The sequence below is a fragment of the Myotis lucifugus genome, unplaced genomic scaffold (assembly GCF_000147115.1).
Source record: "Myotis lucifugus unplaced genomic scaffold, Myoluc2.0 scaffold_532, whole genome shotgun sequence".
In the NCBI taxonomy this organism is placed as follows: Eukaryota; Metazoa; Chordata; class Mammalia; order Chiroptera; family Vespertilionidae; genus Myotis; species Myotis lucifugus.
The window spans coordinates 50,004-74,230 of NW_005871580.1; the positions used below are offsets into that span (position 1 = coordinate 50,004).

Here is a 24,227-nt window from a genome sequence, read left to right on the forward strand (position 1 = left end):
AATGTTAATGACTATATCCCCTATGCTATACTTTACCAATTTGAAGTTTTAAAAAAACAATTAGCCCTGACCGGTTTGGCTCAGTGGATAGAGCATCCCCTGGAGGCTGAAGGGTCCCGGGTTCAATTCCAGCCAAGGGCATGTACCTTGGTTGCGGGCACATCCCCAGTAGGGGCGTGCAAGAGGCAGCTGAATCGATGTTTCTCATTGATGTTTCTCATCAATGATGTTTCTCATCTATCCCTCTCCCTCTCCCTCTCCCTTCCTCTCTGTAAAAAAATCAATAAAATATATTAAAAAATGACAAGAAAAGGATAAACACCCAACCTTTAATAAGGCTTGACATAGAAGACAGCAACCACTGCAAGGAAAAAGAAATAAACTGAAATAACTCAATCAATGCTAGTAAAGCCAGGAAAGGGAAAGAAGGAAGGAAGGAAGGGAGGGAGGAAGGAAGGAAGGAAGGAAGGAAGGAAGGAAGGAAGGAAGGAAGGAAGGAAGGAAGGAAGGAAACAAACTTCACAAAATCGGCGATTTGGGTAAATCTAAATAACCATTGACTGAAAGCAAAAAAACTATATAATGTGGGAGCTATTAAAATATGTATAAAATACGTGATAACTATGATATAAAAATCAGAAAAGTGGTAAATGGAGTTAAAGATAAACCTCTAAGAAGTGATTAAAAGTGTAATTAAAACATTTTAAATCAATGCTATAGGGGTATAATTTGCAACAATAAAATGCATACCATTTAAGAGTATAGTTAGGTAATAGTTCACAAAATATATCCCACCACCACAATTAGATACAGGAAACAATTTCCATCATCTTAAAAGATTTCTTGTGTCATTTCCCAGAGAATTCCAACCTTTCATCCCAGACTTCAGGCAATCACTGAGCAGCGTATCACTGTAGATGAGCTTTGTCTTTTCTAGAGTTTCATGTAAATAGAATTATAAAATGTGTGCGCGTTTGTGTCTGTTCGTTAAGCATAATGACTTTGAGATTCAATGATGTTGTTGCGTAAGGAATTGTTTCCCTGTTGTTACTGAGTAGCAACAAAACACATTCCTTTGCATGAATATGTCACAATTTGTTTATCAATCCACCCATGAATGTACTTTTGTGTTGTTTCTGCTTTGTATTCCTTTTTTTTTCTATGGCATTTATCCCCTATTTACACTCTTCCACTTCCACCAACCTCTTCCCCCTGCAATCACTATACTGTTGTCCATGTCCCTGAGTTCTTTCTGGGGTTTTTTCTCAATTGCTCCATGTGCCATGCCCCCCTTCCAGAGCTGTCTGCCTGCTATCTATGGGTGAGTCTCTGTTTTGCTTGTTGGTTCAGTTTGTTCAGTAAATTCCACATATGAGTGAAATCATATACTACTTGTCTTTCTCTGACTGGCTTATTTCACTGAGCATAATGTTCTCCAGATCCATCCATGCTGTTGCAAAGAGTAAAATTTTCCTCCTTTTAATGCCGAGTAATATTCCATTGTGTGTGCCATAGCTGTTTTATCCACTTATCTACTGATGGACATTTGGACTGCTTCCAAATCTTGGCTATTGTAAATAACACTGCAATGAACTTACAGGTGCATATATCCTGAAACATATAGTGTTTCATGTTTCTTTGGATATATTCCCAGAAGTGGAAATGCTGAGTCATCCAGTTTGTATTCTTATGGATAAATCTGTGATGAACACTAGTGTGCAAGGCTTTGCATTGACATACGTTTTCATCAGTAGATGGTTCATAGGAAAAACTACAAATAGTAAAACACAATTTTAGTCCAGCTGGTGTTGTTCAGTGGTTGAGCATCAACCCATGAACCAAGAGGTCACTGGTTTGATTCCTGGTCAGGGCACATGCCCGGGTTGCAGGCTTGATCCCTACTAGGAGATGATGCAGGAGGCAGCAGATCAATGATGTTTCTCTCTCATCGATGTTTCTATCTATCTATCCCTCTCCCTTCCTCTCTCTCTAAAACAATCAATAAAAACATATTAAAAAATTTTTAAATAATAAAGTAAAACACAGTTTTAAAAAGAAACAAAATCTGAAACACAATCACTCTGTTGGTTTCAGGAACCACTCCTTCTCTTTGTCTTTTCAAGCCAAGGGAGGGTAATGGTCGCCATTGTTAACAATCCTTGCATTCTGTGGTTTCACTACACCTACATCTTATGGGAAGTTCCATAGGACTACTTAATAAAGGAAGGAAGTCAAAGGCCTGGTGTGCAGTTACTTGGCATGAACATCGGCCAACACCAGACAGAAGCAGACGACTGCTCTACTGTGGCCTTGCGCCAGAGTAGCCCTGAAGATATAGGTGAAGGAAAATCCTCCCAGAGTGCAGAACACTGGCTAGTATATAGAGTTGTCCACCTTGTGTGATCAGAGTACTAGTGTAAAGTAAAGGTCAACACTAATTCATGAGCAGTGACTAGCTGGTTGTATAGATGGTTAGAGAATGAACCTGTTACTTCGTAGTACCCCAAAAGACAACAGCAGATATTGCTTTATTCACTGATGAACGGTTTTGATTTTATTAGTGATAGATTGATTACACTGGACCCCTTCTATCAAAGATAGGACAGTATTTGTCCTCACTGAAATGGACACTTTGGCACTTCTTCCAGAAAATGCAGATTTACCTAATGCCACATAACCATGCTTCTGACCGCAGGTCACATTTATTGGGGAAAAAAAATGATACTAATAAGCTCAGGTCCACACAGACCATGGTCTAACCACCAACCAGAAGACTCTGACTTAATACAACTGTGGAATGGTCTAAGGAAGGCTCAGGAAGCGGCCCGTAAAAATAGTGGGGGGGTTTTGAGATTCTTTTTAGTGTTTTGCAAATATGAATAATTTATAAAGTGAATACTTAGTGCACATATAATTTTATGCTTTTGATTATATATCTATGGACAGCTTCTTGCTGTATCAATGAGTAAATGCATATGCGATTTTACTAGATATTACCCAATTTCCCTGCATAGGGGTGTACCATATGCATTTCATCGTCAAAAGCATGAGAATGCCTGCTCACCCACAGGCTCTCCAACTGGGCAAAATTTTTCCAGTCTGATATGAAAAAAAAAATGTCTTACTTACTGAATATGGGTGACACCATACATAATGGGTTATATCATATATAATACAAAATATATTGTAGATCTTCTAATCCTTGTCCACTTTTATGTTGTCTACTAAAAATGTCTCTGGTTAGTTTTTGACCAAATAGATTTCCTATATTTTATATTTCACATCTTTCTCCTTAGAAGATCTCTTCCACACAGTCTTTTGATTCATGTAACAGTGAGAAGAGCTGGAACTTGGGGAATGTCTGACTCATGGAGCACAAGCATTGTCAGGACATTCTCCAACACCTGTTTATGCTTTTCTTTGCTTGTCAGTGACATTCTCTCAGATCATCTTCCTCCTGGTGGCAGGAACTGCACTGCTTGATTCATCATGTACAAATCAACTTGAGCTTTTTACATTTTTTAAAATATATTTTTATTTACCTCAGAGAGGAACTGAGTGGGAGAGAGCGATAGAAACATCAATAATAAGAGAGAATCATTGATCAGCTGTCTCCGGCACACCCCACACTGAGGATCGAGTCCACAACCAGGGCATGTGACCTGACTGGGAATCAAACCCTGGTATCCTGGTTCGTAAATTGACCCTCAACCACTGAGCCATGCCAACCAGGCTCAGCTTGAGCTTTTTAAATTCAAGAAATACTCTGATTGACCCACCCTACTTTACATGCCTACTTTCTGGACCAACTGACACTGGTCAGGAAATGGAGAAGATACTGTGATTGAGCAGCCTCTAACATAAGCACATGACTAAACTAAGTCAAGGAGCAATTTTCAAAAAGATGGAGGGAGGATTGCTTTAAGAAGATTGCAGGAGTGCTAGGTGTACAAAACAACAGATGACCACCAAATGGAACTGTCACTGTAATATTGATGAGTGTTTCTTTATTATTGCTCCTTAATTAGGCTTTGATGTAGAGGCCATCTTTACCGGGTTTGCAACAAAATGACTAGCAGACAAAATAAACAGAATAGTCTTGGGCAGTCTTGGGATTGAATCAGTTTTTCTTTTTGGTGATCAAAATGTACCACATCTTCCCCTGGGACTCCTCCGCCCCTGAGGTAAAATTCTCTTCACTAAATCATGATAAACCCATGGGCCTGACATAACTATTAAGCACACATATTTCTAAATGCTGCAGAACTATGGGGATTCATATTTGAGCATGGAAACCTTCAGTATCATTAAAGAAGAATAGAACACCTCTAACTGGTGCTAAGTGGGTGGCAGAGCACATTGTATTTTTTCTATGGTGTAAAACTCAAAATAGTAAGAATTGACAGACAAAGAAAGGAGTATATGGAATATACTTACAAACAGCAAAAGTTTCCAAAAGTAAAAAAAAAAAAAAAAAAAAAGAAAGTTATGTACCATACATGGTTTACAGGAAAATAAATATTTTACGTTTTCCCAGTTGAAAAATACCTGCAATTAAAACATTGTTACTTCATTCTTTCTATAATATTAAGAATATGTATAAATGTCTTTAGAATCATATTATATAACTAGAGGCCCAGTGCACAAAAATTTGTGCACTTGGGCGGGGGGGGGGGGCTGTCCCTCAGCACGTCCTGAGCCCATTCACAGTCCAGGACCCCTTGGCGGATGTCCACCTGTCGACTTAGGCCCACTCCCCGGGGGATCAGGCCTAAGCTTGCAGTCAGACATCCTTTTGGCAGCCAGGAAGCCCTCGGGGGATGTCTGACTAAAGGCTTAGGCCCCCAAGGGATCAGGTCTAAACCATTAGTTGGACATTCTTAGTGCTGCCACGGAGGTGGGAGAGGCTCCTGCCACCACCTCTGCACTGGCCAGCCATGAGTCAGCTTCTGGCTGTGTGACACTCCGCATATGGAAGTGCACTGACATATGGAAGTGGGCAGCTCCTGCATTGAGCGTCTGCCCCCTGATGGCCAATGCACATCATAGCAACTGGTCATTCTGCCGTTCAGTCAATGTGCATATTAGCCTTTTATTATTATTACTAGTAGCCCGGCGCAAGAAATTCGTGCATTGGGGCAGGGGGGAAAGAGTCCCCTCAGTCTGGCCTTCACCCTCTCCAATCTGAGCCCCCTCAGGGAATGTCTAACTACCTGTTTGTGCCCACACTTTTAACAGATAACAGCTCCATTGTTGTTTCTTTCTTATGCTTAAAACCATTGGAATTAGTAGGTATTCAAAGTGTGTATACATTTTGGGGGGACCCCCTGTATATCTCTAGTCAGCGGTGAAAGAAACCAACAGCAGATTTGGAACCCCCAGACAGGAAACCTTGCTCACTCCCCACGTCTCCCCACTTCACTTTCCACCTTCGTGGGCAGCAGGAGAATCAACGTTTTCTCTCATTAATTCGGAAAAGCATGTCCTGTCACCCGCTGCCCGGCAGGAGTGCGCTAGGCCCCAAGCAAGCAAGGCTCAGTCAGGGCAGCCTTCACTCATGGGTGCTGGCACCCAAAGTGCACATTCCTCCTCTACAGTCGCCCCGACTATCCCATTGTTTCACTGAGAGGACGGAATTCCTCTCTGCCTCTGGGTTCTTGATCTTGAACGCTGACCAAAGGCACCTCAGAGAGGGCTGCCCGTGCCCACCAGGTGTGTCTGTCTGCACCTGCTCCTGCCTCAGCACCTGCATTAACCCCTCAGAGGTGATCTCGTAGCTGCACTGGCCTCCGTGGGAACAGGGCATCACCACTCCGCCCTCTCACTGTCATCTCACAGGTGCCCACCCTCAGCACCCAGAACACCCAGACACTCTCCAAAGGACGAGAGCACATCAGAGGGGATGTGTGCACATCCTGTGGGGGTGTTAGGCATGCTGGGTTGATGGAAGTGCGGTGGAGAGGCGGGGGGAACTTGTGCACACCTTGGTTTGCAACTGTTGCAGACGTGGGAGGGTGACAGTGTGCTGGGGGATGTTCGCACACCAGGGGGTGATGTGCACACCGGAGGCCTCTGGCTTTGCAAATCCGCAAACCCCTGTGGTGCGGCCAGGAGGACGTCAGTCTGGCCCGCCACGGTGGCTGTCCCTGCGATCCTGCACCTTCCGGGCCAGGAGGCAGATCTTGCACAGCCACTCCTGGGCGCTGATGGCCTGCAGGCTCTACATCAGCTCAGCCTGCAGGCTCTGCTTGGCACGCTCACAGCTGTCACCACTGCCATGTGGGAGTACAGGCCGCCCTCCACTGGCCTGCCTCCCCTGTCCAGAGGCTCTCTGTGCTGCTCACCTGCACAGAGTGACTGGGGCTGGGCAGAAGCCAGGCATCCTGCCCTGCCCAACCCCGGACGATCCGCCTCTGTGCGAGCTGCCACCCCGCCGTGAAGGGTCATGGATCTGGGTCCCGGACTGCAGACAGCCTCAAGCACTGCCCCCCGCCGGCCAGGTCACAGATCCGGGTCCTGGACCGTGGACAGCCTCAAGCACTGCCCCTGCCGGCATGGTCACGGATCCAGTCCCAGGACCGCGGACAGCCTTGCCCGCTGCCACCCGCCTTCACTATGCAAATTAGCCGCCATCTTGTTGCTTCAGGGTGGGGATCCCCACTGGGGTGCCTGGCCAGCCTGGATGAGGGGATGATGGCTGTTTGCGTCTGGTCACACCCCCTTCAGGGTGGGGGTCCCCACTGGGGTGCCTGGCCAGTCTAGGTGAGGGGCTGAGGGCCGTTTTCATGCTGGCGGGCAACTGAAACACCCAACCTCTCCTTTTTTCCTTTTTTTTTAATTCTCGGATTTATTTACCTTCTATGGCTGTCACAGGAGCTGAGAGCCGCCTTTAGCTCTGAGGCTCGGCTCCAGCTCTGAGACCTCGGCTGCTGAAATCAGTTTTCTGGGCGTGTTTACCTTCTGTATTTGAAACTTTGTTTCAACTCCAACTCTGAGGCCCATCTGGCTGAAAGCAGGTTTCTGGGGGGTTTTTTAGCTTCTATATTTGCAACAATGTTTCTTAAACTGAAAGATTAGAGCCCAGCAGTGGCAGGCGGGGAACATTGGCTTCCTCCATCACTGGAGCAAGCAAGCCTCCTGTTCGCTTCAAGCTGCCTGGCTGCCAGCCGCCATATTGGTTGGCAGTTAATTTGCATATCGCCCTGATTAGCCAATGGGAAGGGTAGCGGAGGTACAGCTCATTACCATGTTTCTCTATTATTAGATAGGATATAGGATGTCCTTATTTCCCCTGTTTTTCCCCCTCTACCTAGCTCTTGCCCCCCACTTCTCTCTGGCCATCACCATACTGTTGTCTGTGTCCATGGGTTGTGCATATATTTTCTTTGGCTAATCCCTTCTTTAAATTCACTTCTTTAAATTTTTATTTTCAGTAAATGCTTATAACTGCACTATTATATATTTTCTATTCTATCATTTAGAATTAAGATATTTTTAATTGAACCCTTTTAAATTTTAGCACAATTTAATAAATTATGCTAGAAGCAATTAGGAGATTTTTCATGTAATGCAGATACATTTCAATTAATATTATATTAATTTTTTAATATTTTAATTTTAAATAATCTCATAAATGTAAAAAAAACCTATAAAATACTACAGCATATTATATGTACCCTTCACCCAATTTCTTAGGTGTTAATAATTTAAACATAACCATTATACAACTAACAAAATTTGGAATATATTTTTCTTATAATCTCTTTAATGTTACTTACTCCATTTACTTTGTTTTTGTTAATCTTCACCCAAGGATATTTTTCCATTGAATTTTAGAGAGAGTGAAGGGAAAGGGAGAGACACATTGATTGGTTGCCTCCTGCACATGTTCTGATAGGGACTGGGGATCAAGCCAGCAACTGAGATACATGCCCTTGACTGGAATCAAACCTGGGACCCTTCAGTCCACGGGCTAATGCTCTATCCACTGAGAAAAACAGGCTGCAGCTTAATTCATTTACTTTTAATCTATATGTGTCTTTATATTTAAAGTGGGTTTTGTTTTTGATTCACCCTCATAATCTGTCCTTTAATTGGTGCATTTATGCCACTGACTTTCAGAGTGCTTACTGATAGAGTTACTACCATATCAGGCGGCTTCTGGGTCTTCTGGGTCCCACCCTGCCTTGCCTTTTTTTTTTTCCTAAGACATTTCACTTTATTTAAAAGAAGCCAATATACAGGATATAAAGGATATGATATTTACAACAGTACAGTAAAAAGGTTGGTTTCCTGGTAGGATAAGTAGTCTTTCAGTGAGTATAAGCCTCCCTTCCCCTTGATGCTCGACCCAGCTGGCAGACAAACAGCAACAGTGGGGTGGGATGGGACTGCAGGATAGAAAGTCTCCCTGAAGGGATTAAAAATCACGTAGATGCTAAAATGTCCACAAGGGGTCTTGGGGGTGAGGGGTGCCTTTGCCTCATTCCTTTGAGGGCTTGGCAGCAGGAATGCTGAGGGATTTGCCCCAAACTAACACATGGCCCACCCTGAGCCTGTAAGTCTTCTACCCATGGAATATTCCCTTTCCGAGAGAATCAGCCCTAATCCCTCAGCCAGGGCCTGGAGGAGCAGCCCAGGCCGTGAGCACAGCCAGGACTGTGGACATTTCATGGCCTTTCCACTCCCACTCCACTGCCTAACAACTCTGCACTGCTCCCCTCGGCCACCTCCCCCGTCACCCCATCAGGACACCGTGCACAGGAGGGGACACTGGTTTTCCCACGCCCATTGGGAACTGGCTTTTTCTGTTTTCTGGAGTAAAAAGGTTCCTGTGGATCGGGTAAGGTCTCTGCTTGGCAGGAAGTTTTGAAACAGAGCCACTGACCACACCCACCTCCTCTGGGCATGGAGCAGCTCCGGCCCTCAGAGCTCATCTCTCTGGCAGAACTAAAGAGAAGACCGTGTGTACCCTTCTGTCCCTCACCCTTCACATGCTCAGAACCATCAGTGTCACACTTCCTAATTCCTATCACTGTATTTCATTAGTTTCATACTGTTTTACTAATCCTAAATCTAAACAAATTGGTTCAAATAGAGATCGTTCTATTTTTAAAGTATTTAGTGATATACATGTGAGCTTTGCATGGACGAACTAAGCACATGACCTTTCTTGTACATTCAGAACCTGCACACACATGTAAAAACAGGACCCATTTTTGACAGATGTGAAACTACTGTTTATTTGTAATAAATAATTACACAATCTAAAAAAAAAAAAAAAAAGACCCGGTTGCTGTGTCTTCTGGGCCCCGGCTTCTGGGTCTTCTAGGGCTGCCCTGGTTGGCGGCGCACTGGCAGGTTGCACTGTCCCGCCCTGCCTGCAGTATGAAAATTAGCCATCTTTGTTGGTGGTTAATTTGCATATCGAGCTGATTAGCCAATGGGAGGTGTAGCGAAGGTACAGTCAATTACCATGTTTCTCTATTATTAGATAGGATGTTTATTTTTTATATAAATTATATAAGATATGTTCACTAAAAAATAGTAGTGTGACAGTTCTAAGGTTTATACCCTTTAGTTTTCTCTATCATAAGAAAATTTTTAATTTCTTTGAAATGATTGGTTACTTTGATTAAATATAGAAATTAATGTAAATTGTTGACTAGCCTATGTTAATAGGTACAGAAAAGTACAAATATAGGGATAAGATAATAAATGACTTGTTTATTTATCAAAGAAATTGTTGCAAGTTATGATTATAAATTCAATATAATAAACATAGTTTTATTTAAAACTAGAGGCCCAGTGCATAAAATTCATGCATGGCGGGTGGGGGGGTCCCTCAGCCCGGCCTGTACCCTCTCCATTCCAGACTCTTCGAGGGATGTCCCACAGGGACCGGGCCTAAACTGGCAGTCAGACATCCCCCTCACAATCCGGAACCACTGGCTCCTAACCACTCTGCATGCCTGCCTGGTCACCCCTAACTGCCCTCCCCTGCCGGCCTGGTTGCCTCTAACTGCCCTCCCTGCTGCCTGGTCGCGCCTAACTACTCTCCTCTGCCAGCCTGGTCACCACTAACTGCCTCTGCCTCAGCCCCCATCACCGTGGCTTTGTCCAGAAGGATGTCTGGAAGGATGTCCAGAAGATGTCTGGTCTAATTAGCACATTACACTTTTATTAGTATAGATACTTAAAAATTTATTATATATTAAGACAAAAATTAAAATCCTTATGTTTATTAACTAGTTGTATATTAATATATCTCTGCTTAATGCTTACATATAAAGGAGTATTGATAAATTCTTTATCACAAATTATTACATCTATAGTGAACCAAATAAGTAAATTACAATTTAGATTTTTTTTCTGTAAAATAAGTCAGTTATTCTGTACCATGGACATTTTATTTTATTGTCCCAATATTCCATTAGCCCTCATTATTTCTGGCATACATTTAAATCTTTTTGTTGTTAATCCTCACCTGAGGATATTTTTTTCCATGATTTTTAGAGAGAGTGGACGGGAGAGAAAGAGAGAGACAGAGAGAGAAACATCAGTGTGAGAGAGACACATCCATTGGTTGTCCCCCCTCAGGCACCCTGACCACCAGGGCCAGGTATGGAACCTGCAACCAAGGTATGTGCCCTTGACCGGCATTCGAACCCACAACCCTTTGGTCCGTGGGCCAACGCTCTAACCACTTAGAGGCACTGGCCAGGGCCATTTAACTCATTTTAACAATTATTGTTTGTGTTTGTGATGTGCTTTTAAAATAGTGCCTGAAAAATAAAATAATTCCTATAACTAGTGCTTGTCTCTGGTTCTTCATCTTACATTTATAACTTTTCTCCATAAAAGACTTGATTTTGCCTTTCCCAAATTTAGGCCCCAAATTCAGAAAAATAAAACAATATGGACAATACAGTTGATTTACAGATGGGATAGAATAACTCTATCTTTATCTCTGGGCCTCCGGGATGACATTATTGACTCTTGGGCAAGAAGAGAACAGTTTTATGATCAATTGGTTAAAAGGTAAAACTCCCCTGGCAATCCCTTCGATCCCAGATCAGGTTTTTTTTTGTTTCTGTTTTTTGTGGTTTATACTTATTTTCTCTTCCTTCCTTCTTTTTTTTTTTCCTCCCTCCCTCCCTCCCTCCCTCCCTCCCTCCCTCCCTCCTTCCCTCCTTCCCTCCTTTCCTCCCTTCCTTTTTTATTTAAATTCTTTATTGTTTGAAGTATTACATATGTCTCCTTTTTCCTCTATTCATCTCTCCCTGGCTGCTCCCACCCCCCAGCACATGCCCTCACCCTCCTACTATCTGTGTCCATTGGTTATGCTTATATGTATGCATGCAAGTCCTTTGGTTGATCTCTCCCCCTGACCCTCCCTTGCCTTCCCTCTGATGTTTGATGGTCTGTTTGATGCTTCTATGTCTCTGGATTTATTTTTGATCATCAGTTTATGTTGTTCGGCTCAGTTTTTTAACTGATGGAGTACAATTGGCCAAAGCAGTTAAGTTAGCTGGACTTGACTATGTGGCCAGAGTCATCAAAGTCTATGCTGGGAACTTCAGGTTTGTGTTCTAGCCCGAGCTAAGATACCGCACACCAATCTTGGTGGTTCAATCAGGAGACATGGCATGTTGTGTGCGTGAATATGGGTCCTGAGTTCCCTGAGCCTGGGAGGTCATCCCTCCAACCTGTCATGTTTGCCTATACTGCCTTGCTGCATTCTACACTTTACCTCTAAATCAAAGCATTACCTGATATAGAGTCTCATGAGGCTTTCAAATGTCCCAATTTGGGAAATCTCTGTTACTTAAGATGTCTTTTGATGACTGAACTATAATTGAATTATTGGAAAGACCACTAGGTACCACTAAGATTTATTTTTAAGTAAATAAAAATAATCAGGTTTGCTTGGATTCTCCAGATTTTTATTAATTTATAATGATTGTATGAACTCTTTTTGTTCACCAAGCTTAGGAGGAAAGGCGTGGGAGAAGCCTGATAAATGAAAATTAAAGTGTATCTTCCTGGGTAAAATATATTAATATGAATACATATAAACAATGATGTACTTTTCAGGTTAAAAGAAACATACCCATGTTTAACAGACAACTCTCAGAGTGAAGGCTGGGGTGGAAAGGTGGTTGGGAAGAGATTAACCAAAGAATTTATATGCATATGTGCATAATCCAAGGACACAGACAATAGTATTGTGAAGGCCTGGGGAGGGGCAGGTGAAAGATGAAGGGGTTAATGGAGAGAAAACAGGGACACCGGTAATACTTTGAAAAATAAAGATAAATTAAAAAGAAAAAAGAAGCATACCCATGTTTAAATAAAGGACTAGTGAAATAATTGTGTATTAAAAGAATTTTTTCCTCCCAGGATTGGAAACAATTATAATACATTTTATGAAATAAATTAAAGGCCATAAGACAGGTTATTGCCATCACTGCTTCTCCTTCACATATCACTATCCATAATTGTGACATTTTGAACCTACCAACTCTCCTTCCCTACACTGATTATTTAACCTGTGTGAAAAAATTGTCTATGTCTGTCCACATCTTCGAATATTCCCTTTGTATAGCATGGGTTAATCTCAGCAGGTTTGAAATGACAAAATGCTTATTTCCAGAACTGCACACAGCATAATTGAACTTTGACATTACTACAGAACATATTAAGTTCCTTAACCATAGGGCAGTGAGTTGTTTGGGGGCAGATGTACCAGCAATGTTCAGTATTAGTCATTGGATTCATAACTTGCACCTGGTTTGGGGAGGGTTGAGAGTTTAGGCTGGTCATATAGCTGGGAGACACTTGGGCAACCAGCACACTTTGAACAGGTTTGGACTGTCTGGTACCAAGGTGCTTCATACACATGGCAGTGGTGGTTCAAACCTGAAGACAGTCTGGCCAGTGGGGGTCAGGGTAGAATGTCCACCCATGAACCAAGAGGTTCTCTGTTCAACTCACAGTCAGGGCACATGCCCACGTTGTACAAGAGGCAGTCAATCAATGATGTTTCTATCTCTCTATCCTTCTCCCTTCCTCTCTCTCTAAAAATCAATAAACACGTATTTTAAAAAAAACTAAGACAAAGTATATCCTAAGCAACCCAGTGATAGGAGGGTAAGAAAGGTCTACACTAGAGGTCTCCAGACTTCCCCCAATACATTTCATTCTCCTGCCATTGCTATATTATACTTGTTGCCTGTAACTTGTAAATTGAGTTCTGTGGATACTTTCAATAATCAAACACTGTCTCAAACATAGTAACGCACCTTTTGATAAGCTTAATTTAATTTTCTTCATTAATAGTTCACACTTAAACACAAAAACTAAAGCTTGTCAAGCAAGTTATGCTACCACAGATTCAAATTCACTCATGGCATATGAGTCTTTTCCAAAAGTAAATTCACTTTAAAAGGGCTAGCCTGCAAGTAGCATGAAATAAAAGAGCAAATGTTGGTTCAATCAGTATTTTCTGGTAAACTTTGATCACTCTTTGCCTATTTGTAGGGTAAAGCGTGCTTTTTCTTGCCAGACTATGTTTTAAAAACTTTGAAAACTATTGCCTTTTACCTGCAAACTACTATTCTTATCCTTGTTCTTCAGAAAAATGTAGAAAACAAATTCTAAAACTAAAAATTATCAAAGTTCTCAAAGAATTAAATTTCCACATCTCAAGGTATTCCCATTATCTTTAATGACGTCAGCACTTCAATTATGAGTCAATGTCAGACTACCCTGTGCATTTAGGAATGTCCTCTCTAGTCGTAGTCTTTGCGAAACTGCATGTTGATGTGACTAAATACTACTAATCTCATCATTGGAAAGGTACAGGAAAGGTACAAGTGTACTTTCCAACTTAAACACATACACAGCCTGAATGACCTGAGGATCTGGAGGTCAGATTCAAAACACAATACAAAAAAATGAATGTTACAAAATTTAAAAATTTTTGCTCCATAAAAGACACAATTAAGAGAGTGAAAAAGCAAGCCACACTGGGGGAAAAAATTACAAACCACATATCCAGTAAATACCATGCATCAAAAATGTACCAAGAAATCTCCACACTCAACACTAAGACAAACAAACAAATTAAAAAATAGGCAAAAGACTAGAAAAGGCACTTCACCAAAAAGAAATTAAGATGTCAAATAAGTACATGAAAAAATGTTCAACATCATTATCCACATGGGAAATGAAAATTAAAATAACCAGGGGATACCATGACAAATCTATCCAATGACTAGAGTAAAAAAATACAAACAATGGCAAATTGTGTCAAGGATGGAGAACAACTGCAATTCATATGCATTCTTAGTGGGGATGCAAAATGTTACAACCATTGAGAAAAGCAGTTTGGCAGCTTCCTAAATAGTCAAACACACCACATAATTCATGGTTGATGGTTCTCACTGCTGGAGAAATGAAAACTAATGTTCATACAAACACCTGTATGCAAATGTTTACAGCAGTTCTATTCACAATCACCAAAAACTGAAAACAAACTAAATTCGTGCACTGGTATGGTCCCTAGTGGCTGCCGGCTGCTGGCCTGTACTCCCTCTCTTTCCCCAGCCGCCTATAGCTGCTGCCACCACTGCCAGCCAGAGTCTCCCTCCCTTCCCCAAGTTGCCTGCTGCCACCACTGCTGCCAGCTGGGGCCACCCACCCTTCCCCCGGCTGGCCCAGCACCCTGGTCGAACTCCCAGAGGAACTCCCAGTTGAGGGGACAATTTGCATACTGTGCTTTTATTATACAGGAGACTATGCAACAATAAAAACTAAAGAAGCTATTGATACAAGCCACAACCTGGTTGGATCTCAAACAGATTATGCTGACTGAAAGAAGGCAATTTCAAAAGACTATATATACTGTATGATTCCATTCATATGATATTCTCAAAAGATAAAACAATAGGAATGAACAATAGGAAGTGACTTCTCCAGGGGGTGCAGGTGGTGGAGGGGGTGATTATAAAGAAATAACATGAAGGCATTCTCTGGGTTATAGAATGTTTCAGTATCCTACATGTGATGGTAGTTATATAAATCTACACATGTGCTAAAATTCATAGAGCTAGAAAGTCAATAATAAAGAGACATTCTAGCTAACATCTTAGCACACAAAGGTGGCAATGAGTGATGGACCGATTTGACAACTGATATTGAGGACCATTACTGCCCACATTCCACACTGCCCCACGCTGGTGGAAATTATTGTGTCCACTGCCTGTGTGTATATTAGCAAGAATGAATTTCCTAGAGAGAGGGCAAGTCAATTTCAGGCAAACTTCAGGACACTTCCATCATCATGGACTGTTGCACAGTCCTTTAGAGGAAGATTAAAATAAATAACCATTGTTTCCCTAATTACTACTTCTTTCCCTTTCATTAACAACATCCAGAATCTTCCCAGGAGGGATTAACCCAGCGTTCTCAACCTGTGGGTCGCAACCCCTTTGGGGGTCAAAAGACCCTTTCACAGGGGTTGCCTAAGACCATCAGAAAACACATATATAATTACATATTGTTTTTGTGATTAATTATTATGCTTTAATTATGTTCAATTTGTGACAATGACATTGGGGGTCACCACAACATGAGGAACTGTATTAAAGTGTCTCGGCATTAGGAAAGTTGAGAACCACAGGATTCACCCTAACTCCACATGTAGAAATGGCTTCTACTAGTATTCTCTTAAGGCAATCAAATCAATCTTTTATTTCCTTTGACCACTCTGATTGATTTAGCGATGGATGGTTCAACCAAAAAAGACTATTGAGGCAAAAAAGACTCCATTCCTGGGTTATGGTTGAGCTATGGAGGAGGTAAGCTCTGTGTTAGTGGACCTGAAGCTGGAGCTGAGTCACTTCAAGGGCTGATTACTGTCTTTCAATGATAAGGGGAGAGTCAGCTGAGAAAGCTAGGAGACAGAGGGTGTGAAATTGTTTCCTGCCTTTTCCTTTGTTCCTCTGGCCCAATGTTTCCAAGTTTACCTCTATGTGGTAGCAATCCAGACCCCTGCCCAATCCTGCTGCCTCAGAATCTCCAGGGAAGTTCTGGGACAGGAACTACTCTAGTCTCACCTTAAGCTAGTCCTAATGTTGACGTTTTCAGGAATATGAACCAATAAATTTCCTTTATATTCTAAGAGAATTTGAGATAGACCTGTTAATTGGCAACAAAAGCATCCTAACAGAACCCCACTCGATTCCTTTCCTTTGTTGTTGTTGTTGTTCAATCTTTTCTTTGCAGAGGTATAAGCATAAACTCTCAATTGAGTTATTCTTATATCTCGAATAAAGTTCAAAGGACAATCTCAGTATTTCCATAACAACCTAGAAGAAAACAGGTTGAGAAATAGATCTGTCAATCTCTCTTCCCTCCCACTGCTCCTCCCTCTTGCCCTCCTTTCTTTGATTAAATAGGCCCTAGGACACCTGTCCAAAAGTGTTCGGAATCACTCGCAGAAATCTGAAGTCCTAGGCTCTCCAAGATGGAACTCACTGCAGTAGATCACCGCATACCTCTAAGTGATGGAAACAGCATTCCTATCATTGGGTATGGTACCTACCCAACCCCTCCAATGGTAAATTTATCTCTTTCTGTATTGTTGTTTTTTTTGTTTTGTTTTGTTTTGTTTTTAATATATATTTTATTGGTTTTTTACAGAGAGGAAGGTAGAGGGATAGAGAGTTAGAAACATCGATGAGAGAGAAACATCGATCAGCTGCCTCTTGCACACCCCCTACTGGGGATGTGCCCGCAACCAAGGTACATGCCCTTGACCGGAATCGAACCTGGGACCCTTCAGTCCACAGGCTGACGCTCTATCCACTGAGCCATACCGGTCAGGGCTGTATTGTTGTTTTTTTTAAAATAAGAAACGTTTCTAAACTATAATCCGTAATTCATTTTAAATGGATCTAATTGATTGACTTTTTGTAATAATGAAAGCAACTTCCAAGGGCTATTGTTTGGCTGAATGAGTATTGAGCCAAACATTAAACTAAATCAATTTGTGATTTAAAATGATCTTGGATTAGAGAATGGGACCTTTCTGCTTTCTTGACTAAAATTCAGCGGGGTGCTTCTTATTTTATTGATCTCAAGCACATGAAATTACTGAGTTTATGGCCTGTGATTTTTTTTAAGTTCATATTTGAGCACTTTTAGTTCAGTCTAAAATGCATCTCTGTAACACTATGTTTACAAATACATCTCCTAGGGCAAAGGAAACTATGGAGAAAATAAACAAATAGGACTATATCAAAATAAGCTTCTGCATAGCAAAAGTAACCATCAACAAAATGAAAACGGAGCTCACAGTATGAGGGAACATTCTCACCAACACTTGCTGATTTTTTAAATTTATGCAACTCTGGTTTTAACTTGCACTTCCTTTCAACTCTACATGAGATTAATTTTTCATATTTTTATTAGACATTTGGAGATCTTTTGCAAAGTGGCTGTGTCTTCCACAAATGTTTCTTTATTGGATTTCTCTTCTCTTATTGCTATATTGGATTTTAAAAATATATGCATATGAGTTATATCTATGTGAAAATATCTCTTCCCACTTACCTTTTTACTCTTTTAATGAATGGTGTCTTCTGATGAACAGAGATTCCCAATTTTAATGTGCTCACATTTAGCACTCTTTAATTTATCATTAGTACTTTCTGTGGCTTGTTTAAGAAACCCTTCTCTACCCAAGTGTTAAATTGGGAAATCTGGGAACAGCCTCTGAGGAGATTTGCATGCAGGAGGCTTGTTGGTGAGTACTCTCAGAGACCAGACCTGTAAGGGTGTGTGCAGTGGGGACAGCTGAACTGCAATGCAGTTGCTCATCAATGCCACAGGGAGTTCTGGAATGGGAATGATGGCACAGAGATGTGCTGAGTTCAGGTAAGGGCATCAGGCCTTTATACCCTGTGTCATCTATAGAGGGAACCAGATGTGAGTAATGAGCAGCCAACACTTCTGAGGACTGAGGAAGTGGGGTTCATTATGACATGTTCTATCCCTGCTGTCAATTGCCTTTATATGCTAAGTTCACCCCTGGGAACAGCTCTTCCAGAATTCTGTTTGGTCTGTTTCCTGGGAAAATATTTAAAGAGGTAGATTAGCAGGATGAATAAGGCCCTTGCCACTAAAGCTGTCTTCAATTGTAACTTCTACTTATTCTCTTCCTCCCAGAATACCCATTCTAAGTTTCCTGTATCCTTAGCCAATATCTCTGCTAGTCTGGGTGACTTACCTAGTATTATGTCCCAAATCCTCATCCCTGAGTTGTCTGAATCTCTAGTCAACTACCCTCTCAAGTTATGGCTGCTGCCTTGTCCATTAACAATCACAATTGGTAATAAGTATATCATTTGGTTCACCTATCCCCTTGTGATAAGGTATCTTACCCCTGCCAATATGGAAATTCTTTCCTTGAATGCTGAACTCTTACAATAAGGAGGCTGATTTCCCCTGTGAATTAGGACCTTTAGAATCACAGAGCCAAAAATTCAGGGATGGGAAGCAGGAATTTTCCAAGTAGGTCAAAGGGAGTGATGCTAAAATGAATCACTCCAAGCGGGTTTTCAGACTCATGTATTGTACTTATTGCACAATACCATACAAATATGTTGCCCTAGGACATATGTTATATCCTGTAGTTCCAAAGACAGAGAAGCATCGATCAGACCGTCAAACCTCAGAGGGAAGGTAGGGGAGGGTAGGGGTAAGGGGGAGATATCAACCAAAGGACTTCTATGCATTCATATAAGCCTAACCAATGGACACAGACAACAGGGGGGTGAGGGCATGAGTGGGGCGGGGGGATAATGGGGGGATAAGGACACATATGTAATTCCTTAATCAATAAAGAAAAAAAAAAGAAAGTTCATCCTTAAGGACTTGCTCATTTCTCAAGTGGAGGAAGGGTGCTATTGGCCATTTTAGGAAACAGAACTCTTTATTGAGAGTTCTTTTATTTTATTGAGATTGTCATTAATTGTGAAAAAAAATCTTTGCACTTCAGATTCTCCTATCATATCACTTATTTCAGTCTCCATATATGGTATTCTATTTGATCTTTTTGATTTTTTTTCTCTAAAATTTATTTTCCTAACAAAGCTGTTAGAATTTATATAGAATTCTCTAATGCTACATTTAAAAATTATAAATCTTAGCTGTTGTAAATTGTGCTGCTATAAACACAGGGGTGCATATATCCTTTCTGATTGGTGTTTCTGGTTTCTTGGGATACATTCCTAGAAGTGGGATCACTGGGTCAAATGAAAGTACCTTTTTTAATTTTTTGAGGAAACGCCATACTGTTTTCCACAATATCTGTACCAGTCTGCATTCCCACCAGCAGTGCAAGAGGGTTCTTTTTCTCCATATCCTCGCCAGCACTTCTTGTCTTTTGATTTGTTGATGACAGCTATTCTGACAGGTGTGAGATGGTACCTCACTGTTGTTTTGATTAGTCATGTTTTCATATGTCTCTTGGCCTTCTGTATGTACTCTATTTAGGTACTTTGCCCATTTTTTGATTGGACTGTTTATCTTCCTTTTTTTAAGTTGTATGAGTTCCCTGTAAATTTTAGAGATTAAACCCTTAGCAAAGATAGCTTTTTATTTTGATGCAGTATCATTATTTTATTTTCTCCTTAGTTTCCATTGCCCTAGGAGCTATATCACTGAAGATATTGCTATGACATATATCTGCTATTTTTCTGCCTATGGCTTCTTCTAAACTTTTTATTGTTTCCCGGCTTACATTTAAGTCCTTTATCCATTTTGAGTTTCTTTTTGTGTATGGTGTAAGTTGGTGGTCTAGTTTCATTTTTTTTTAAATATCTGTCCAACCGTGGGGACTGGATGCCGGCAGTCAGAGTCGCACATTGTAGCAGCTCAGAGTGGAACCCAAGAGCCACATTACTGGGGCAGCGAACTCAGGGGGCTTGAGCGCTGGATCAGTGCCACTGTGGTGACTGGAGGTCGGCAGCTGAGGAGGGAGAAGTTCAAGTTTTGCTGCCAGGGCCTTATTCCCTTGGTTGGATATGAGCACACCCAGTGTGGCGGCTCACGGAGACACATGGGAGTCACCGGCCAGGGTGGCAGGCTCAGAAGGACCCACTTGCTGAAGCCACCCTAATGTGGTGTCTCTGGGCAGGCAGGTGGAAAGGGGGAAGTCCCAGTTTCTGTTGTCAGGGCTGTGTTCCCTTGTTCGGATATGAGCGCACCCAGCGGGGGCTCACCGAGGCCTCTGGGAGCCAGGCGATGGGCTCAGGAGGCCTGCGCACTGGAAACGCAACTTTGGTGTCCAGAGGTCAGCAGCTGGGGAGGTAGAATTCACACTTACTGCTGCGGGATCTATGCACCCTTAGAGATGGACTTCCTAGGGTCTGCAGGTCTGCAGGTCTGTGAGCGGGGAAGCAGGACTTTGGCTGGTGTGGCTGCAGGGTCATGGGCAGTGTCCAAAGCCAGTCTAGATGGTTGTGCTGATGAGTTCCTAGAGGAGGCCACTCTCCCCTTCAAGATGGTCTGGGCTCCATGCCTGAGCCCCGGAGGCTGGAGAGTGCCTGCAGCAGTGGTAGGGGCTCCCTGCCCAGGAGAGCCTGGTCTGCCAGCCTCTGATACTCCTGCTAGATTTAACTGTCCCTCACTCACTCACACACACTACATACATCCACACACTCTCCTTTCACCCCCTCACTAACTCACACACGTCCTGCCAGCCACCATCTGTTGTCCTAGAATCTGTTCCCATTCTTTTTTGTCTTGCTTCTTTTCTTCAGTATACTTATTTGATATTCATCCATATTGCTGTGTCCATCAATAGTGCATTCCTTTTTACTACCTGTTAGTTTTCCATTCAGTGGCTATATCTCAGTTTACTCACCCAAACCTTTGATTTATAACTGAACCGATGTCAATGAACTGTGCCTTCCTATAGCATGGAAACCAGGAAATATCTTGTCACTGGAAACATTGATCAAGTCACATCTCTGAAACCACAAATCTAAGGGCAGACCTGGGATGGATAGAGTCTCCCACTGAGGATGGAATGCTCCCTAGAAGGTCAGTTTCTCCAGCCTCTAGATACCATCTTCCAATCACAACACCATGGAATTGGAAATTTGTCATTTTCACTCTACAGCAGTGTCCTGATTAATACCGTTTAAATTAAATGAAAGACTCATTTCTTTTCTCCCAAAATTCAACCCCTTTATTTCAGACCCCTAAGGGGAGCTGTAGGGCAGGAGTGAAGCTCGCCATCGATGTTGGGTACCGGTACATTGATGGGGCCTACAGCTACCAGAATGAGAAGGAAGTGGGAGAGGCCATCAGAGAGAAGATAGCAGAAGGAAGGGTGAAGAGAGAGGATATTTTCTACAGCGGAAAGGTGAGAGCTTCCCTTCCCCTCCATCCCCTCATATTAATGATGGACCTGATGTCACTTTTCTCTGCCCAAGGAAGTTGGACTCACGAAGAGGAGTGAATTTTCAACTGCCAAATTCCTTACTCTTGGCAAGATGTTAGGGACTAATGAGCCCCTTGAAGTGGGCTTCGGGCAAAGCTTTCTTCATACATGGGCACGGATTTTAAAGAATATGCAAAGAACCAAGTCTATAGAGCAAAATTAGGGAAGTGGAGGGAAAGGAGGAGATGGTTCACATTATAGAACAGCGATTCTCAACCTGTGGGTCGCAACCCCTTTGGGGGTCGAATGACCCTTTCACAGGGGTCGCCTAAGACCATTGGAAAACACATATATAATTACATATTGTTTTTGTGATCAATCACTATGCTTTAATTATGTACAATTTGTAACAGTGAAATTGGGGGTCACCACAACATGAGGAACTGTATTAAAGGGTAGCGGCATTAGGAAGGTTGAGAATCACAGTAATAGAAGTATTTGCTAAAGGTTTCTTTAAACCTTTGTGCCTCCTTTTGTGCCTATTTGTTCATAGATAACTAATTTTTTTAATTAAATCTTTATTGTTGAAAGTAATACATATGTCCCCCATTGAGCCCTTCTAGCCCACCTCCAACACCCACCCCAGGCCTTCACCATCCTATTGTCTGTGACCATGGATTTTATATATATGCACATACATGCATGCAAGTTCTTTCCTTTTTCTCTTCCCACCCACCCAACCTCCCTTGCTTTCCCTCTGCTATTCAAAAGTCTGTTCAATGCCTCTATGTCTCCGGATCTATTTTGTTCATCAATTTATTTTGTTCATTAAATTCCGCTTCTGAGTGAGATCATGTGCTACTTGACTTTCTCTGACTGGCTTATTTTTGCTTATCACAGCGGTTCTCAAACTGTGGGTCGTGACCCCTTTGGGGGTCGAACAACCCTTTCACAGGGGTCGCCTAAGACCATCAGAAAACACATATATAATTACATATTTTTTTTGTGATTAATCCACAATATCTGTACCAATCTGCATTCCCAAAGGCATGCTTATGCTTTAATATGTTCAATTTGTAACAATGTAATTGGTGTCACCACAACATGAGGAACTGTATTAAAGGATCGCGGCATTAGGAAGCTTGAGAACCACTGGCTTAGCATAATACGCTAAAGGTCCCTCCATGCTTGCTAAAAGAGTAAGGGATCCTTTTTCTGGTGCATAGTATCTATCTATCTATATAAAAGCCTTAGCAACCAACCGATCAACCAGTAACTATGATGCGCACTGACCACCAGGGGGCAGACACTCAACACGAGAGCTGTCCTCTGGTGATCAGTGCACTCCCACAGTGGGAGTGCTGCTCAGCTGACCGCCAGGTCACAGACGGCGAGCTCATGGCTGGCAAGTGCTGTTGTGGTGGCACAAGCCTTTCCTGATCGGGAGTGACTGGGAGTGAGCCCATGGCAGGCACAGCGGGGCCAGGAGGCAGGAGCAGCAGGTGGTGTTGGACTGCCAATTTCGACCTAATCCCCACAGGCCATGCCGAGGGACCCCATTAGTGCACCAATCCGTGCACCAGGCCTCTAGTTCCATGATATAAATGTACCACAGCTTTTTTATCCACTCATCTAATAATGGACACTTGGGTTTTCCTGGCTTTAGCTTTTATAAATTGTGCTATGAACATAGGGCATATATCCTTTCTGATTAGTGTTTCAGGTTTCTTAGGATATATTCCTAGAAGTGGGATCACTGGGTCAAGAGGCAGTTCCATATTTAATTTTTTGAGGAAACTCCATAATGTTTTCCATAATGGCTGCACCAATCTGCATTCCCACTAGCAGTGTACTAGGGTTCCCTTTTCTCTACATCCTCGCCATCACTTGTTATTTGTTGATTTACTGATGGTAGCCATTCTAACAAGTGTGAGGTGATACCGCATTGTTGTTTTAATTTGGATCTCTCTGATGATGAGTGACTTTGAGCACTTTTCCATATGTCTCTTGGCCATGTGTGTATCCACTTTGGAAAGTGTCCATTTAGGTCCTCTGCCCATTTTTTAATTGGATTGTTTGTCTTCCTTTTGTTAAGCTGTATGACTTTCTTATATATTTTGTGTGTTTTTTGTTGTTTTTAAATATATTTTTATTGATTTTCAGAAAGAAAGGGAGAGGGGGAGAGAGATAGAAACATCAATGATGAGAGAGAACCACTGATTGGCTGCCTCCTGCATGTCCCTTCCTGGGGATCAAGCATGCAACCTTGGCATGTGCCCTTAACCGGAATCGAACCAGGGACCCTTCATTCTGCAGGCCGACAATTTATACACTAAGCCAAACAAGCTAGGGCTCCTTATATATCTTGGATATTAACCCTTTGTAAGATGTATCATTGCCAAATATTGTGGGCTCCCTTTTCATTTTATTGATGGGTTCTCATGCTGTGCAGAAGCTTTTTATTTTGATGTAGTCCTATTTGTTTATTTTTCTGCTTAGTTTCCTTTACCCTAGGACCGTGATCAGCAAACTGCGGCTCTCGAGCCACATGCAGCTCTTTGGCCCCTTGAGTGTGGCTCTTCCACAAAATACCACATGCGGACGCGCACGGACAGAGCGATTGAAACTTCGTAGCCCATGCGTAGAAGTCGGTATTTTGTGGAAGAGCCACACTCAAGGGGCCAAAGAGCCGCATGTGGCTCGCGAGCTGCAGTGTGCCGAGCCGCAGTTTGCCGACCACTGCCCTAGGAGATGTATCAGTAAACATATT

The 24,227-nt window shown here is 42.2% G+C and overlaps 1 protein-coding gene across 1 annotated transcript in view; it reads left to right on the plus strand.

Annotated features, from left to right (window-relative positions):
* Positions 1–16,531: 16,531 nt before the first annotated feature.
* Positions 16,532–24,227, plus strand: part of LOC102419360 (3-oxo-5-beta-steroid 4-dehydrogenase-like) — a 53,951-nt gene continuing 46,255 nt past the window's right edge. Inside the window, exons 1-2 of the mRNA XM_006104011.3 lie at positions 16,532–16,624; positions 21,272–21,439. Coding sequence (XP_006104073.1) covers positions 16,532–16,624; positions 21,272–21,439 — 261 coding nt within the window. The remainder of the gene's footprint in view (positions 16,625–21,271; positions 21,440–24,227) is intronic.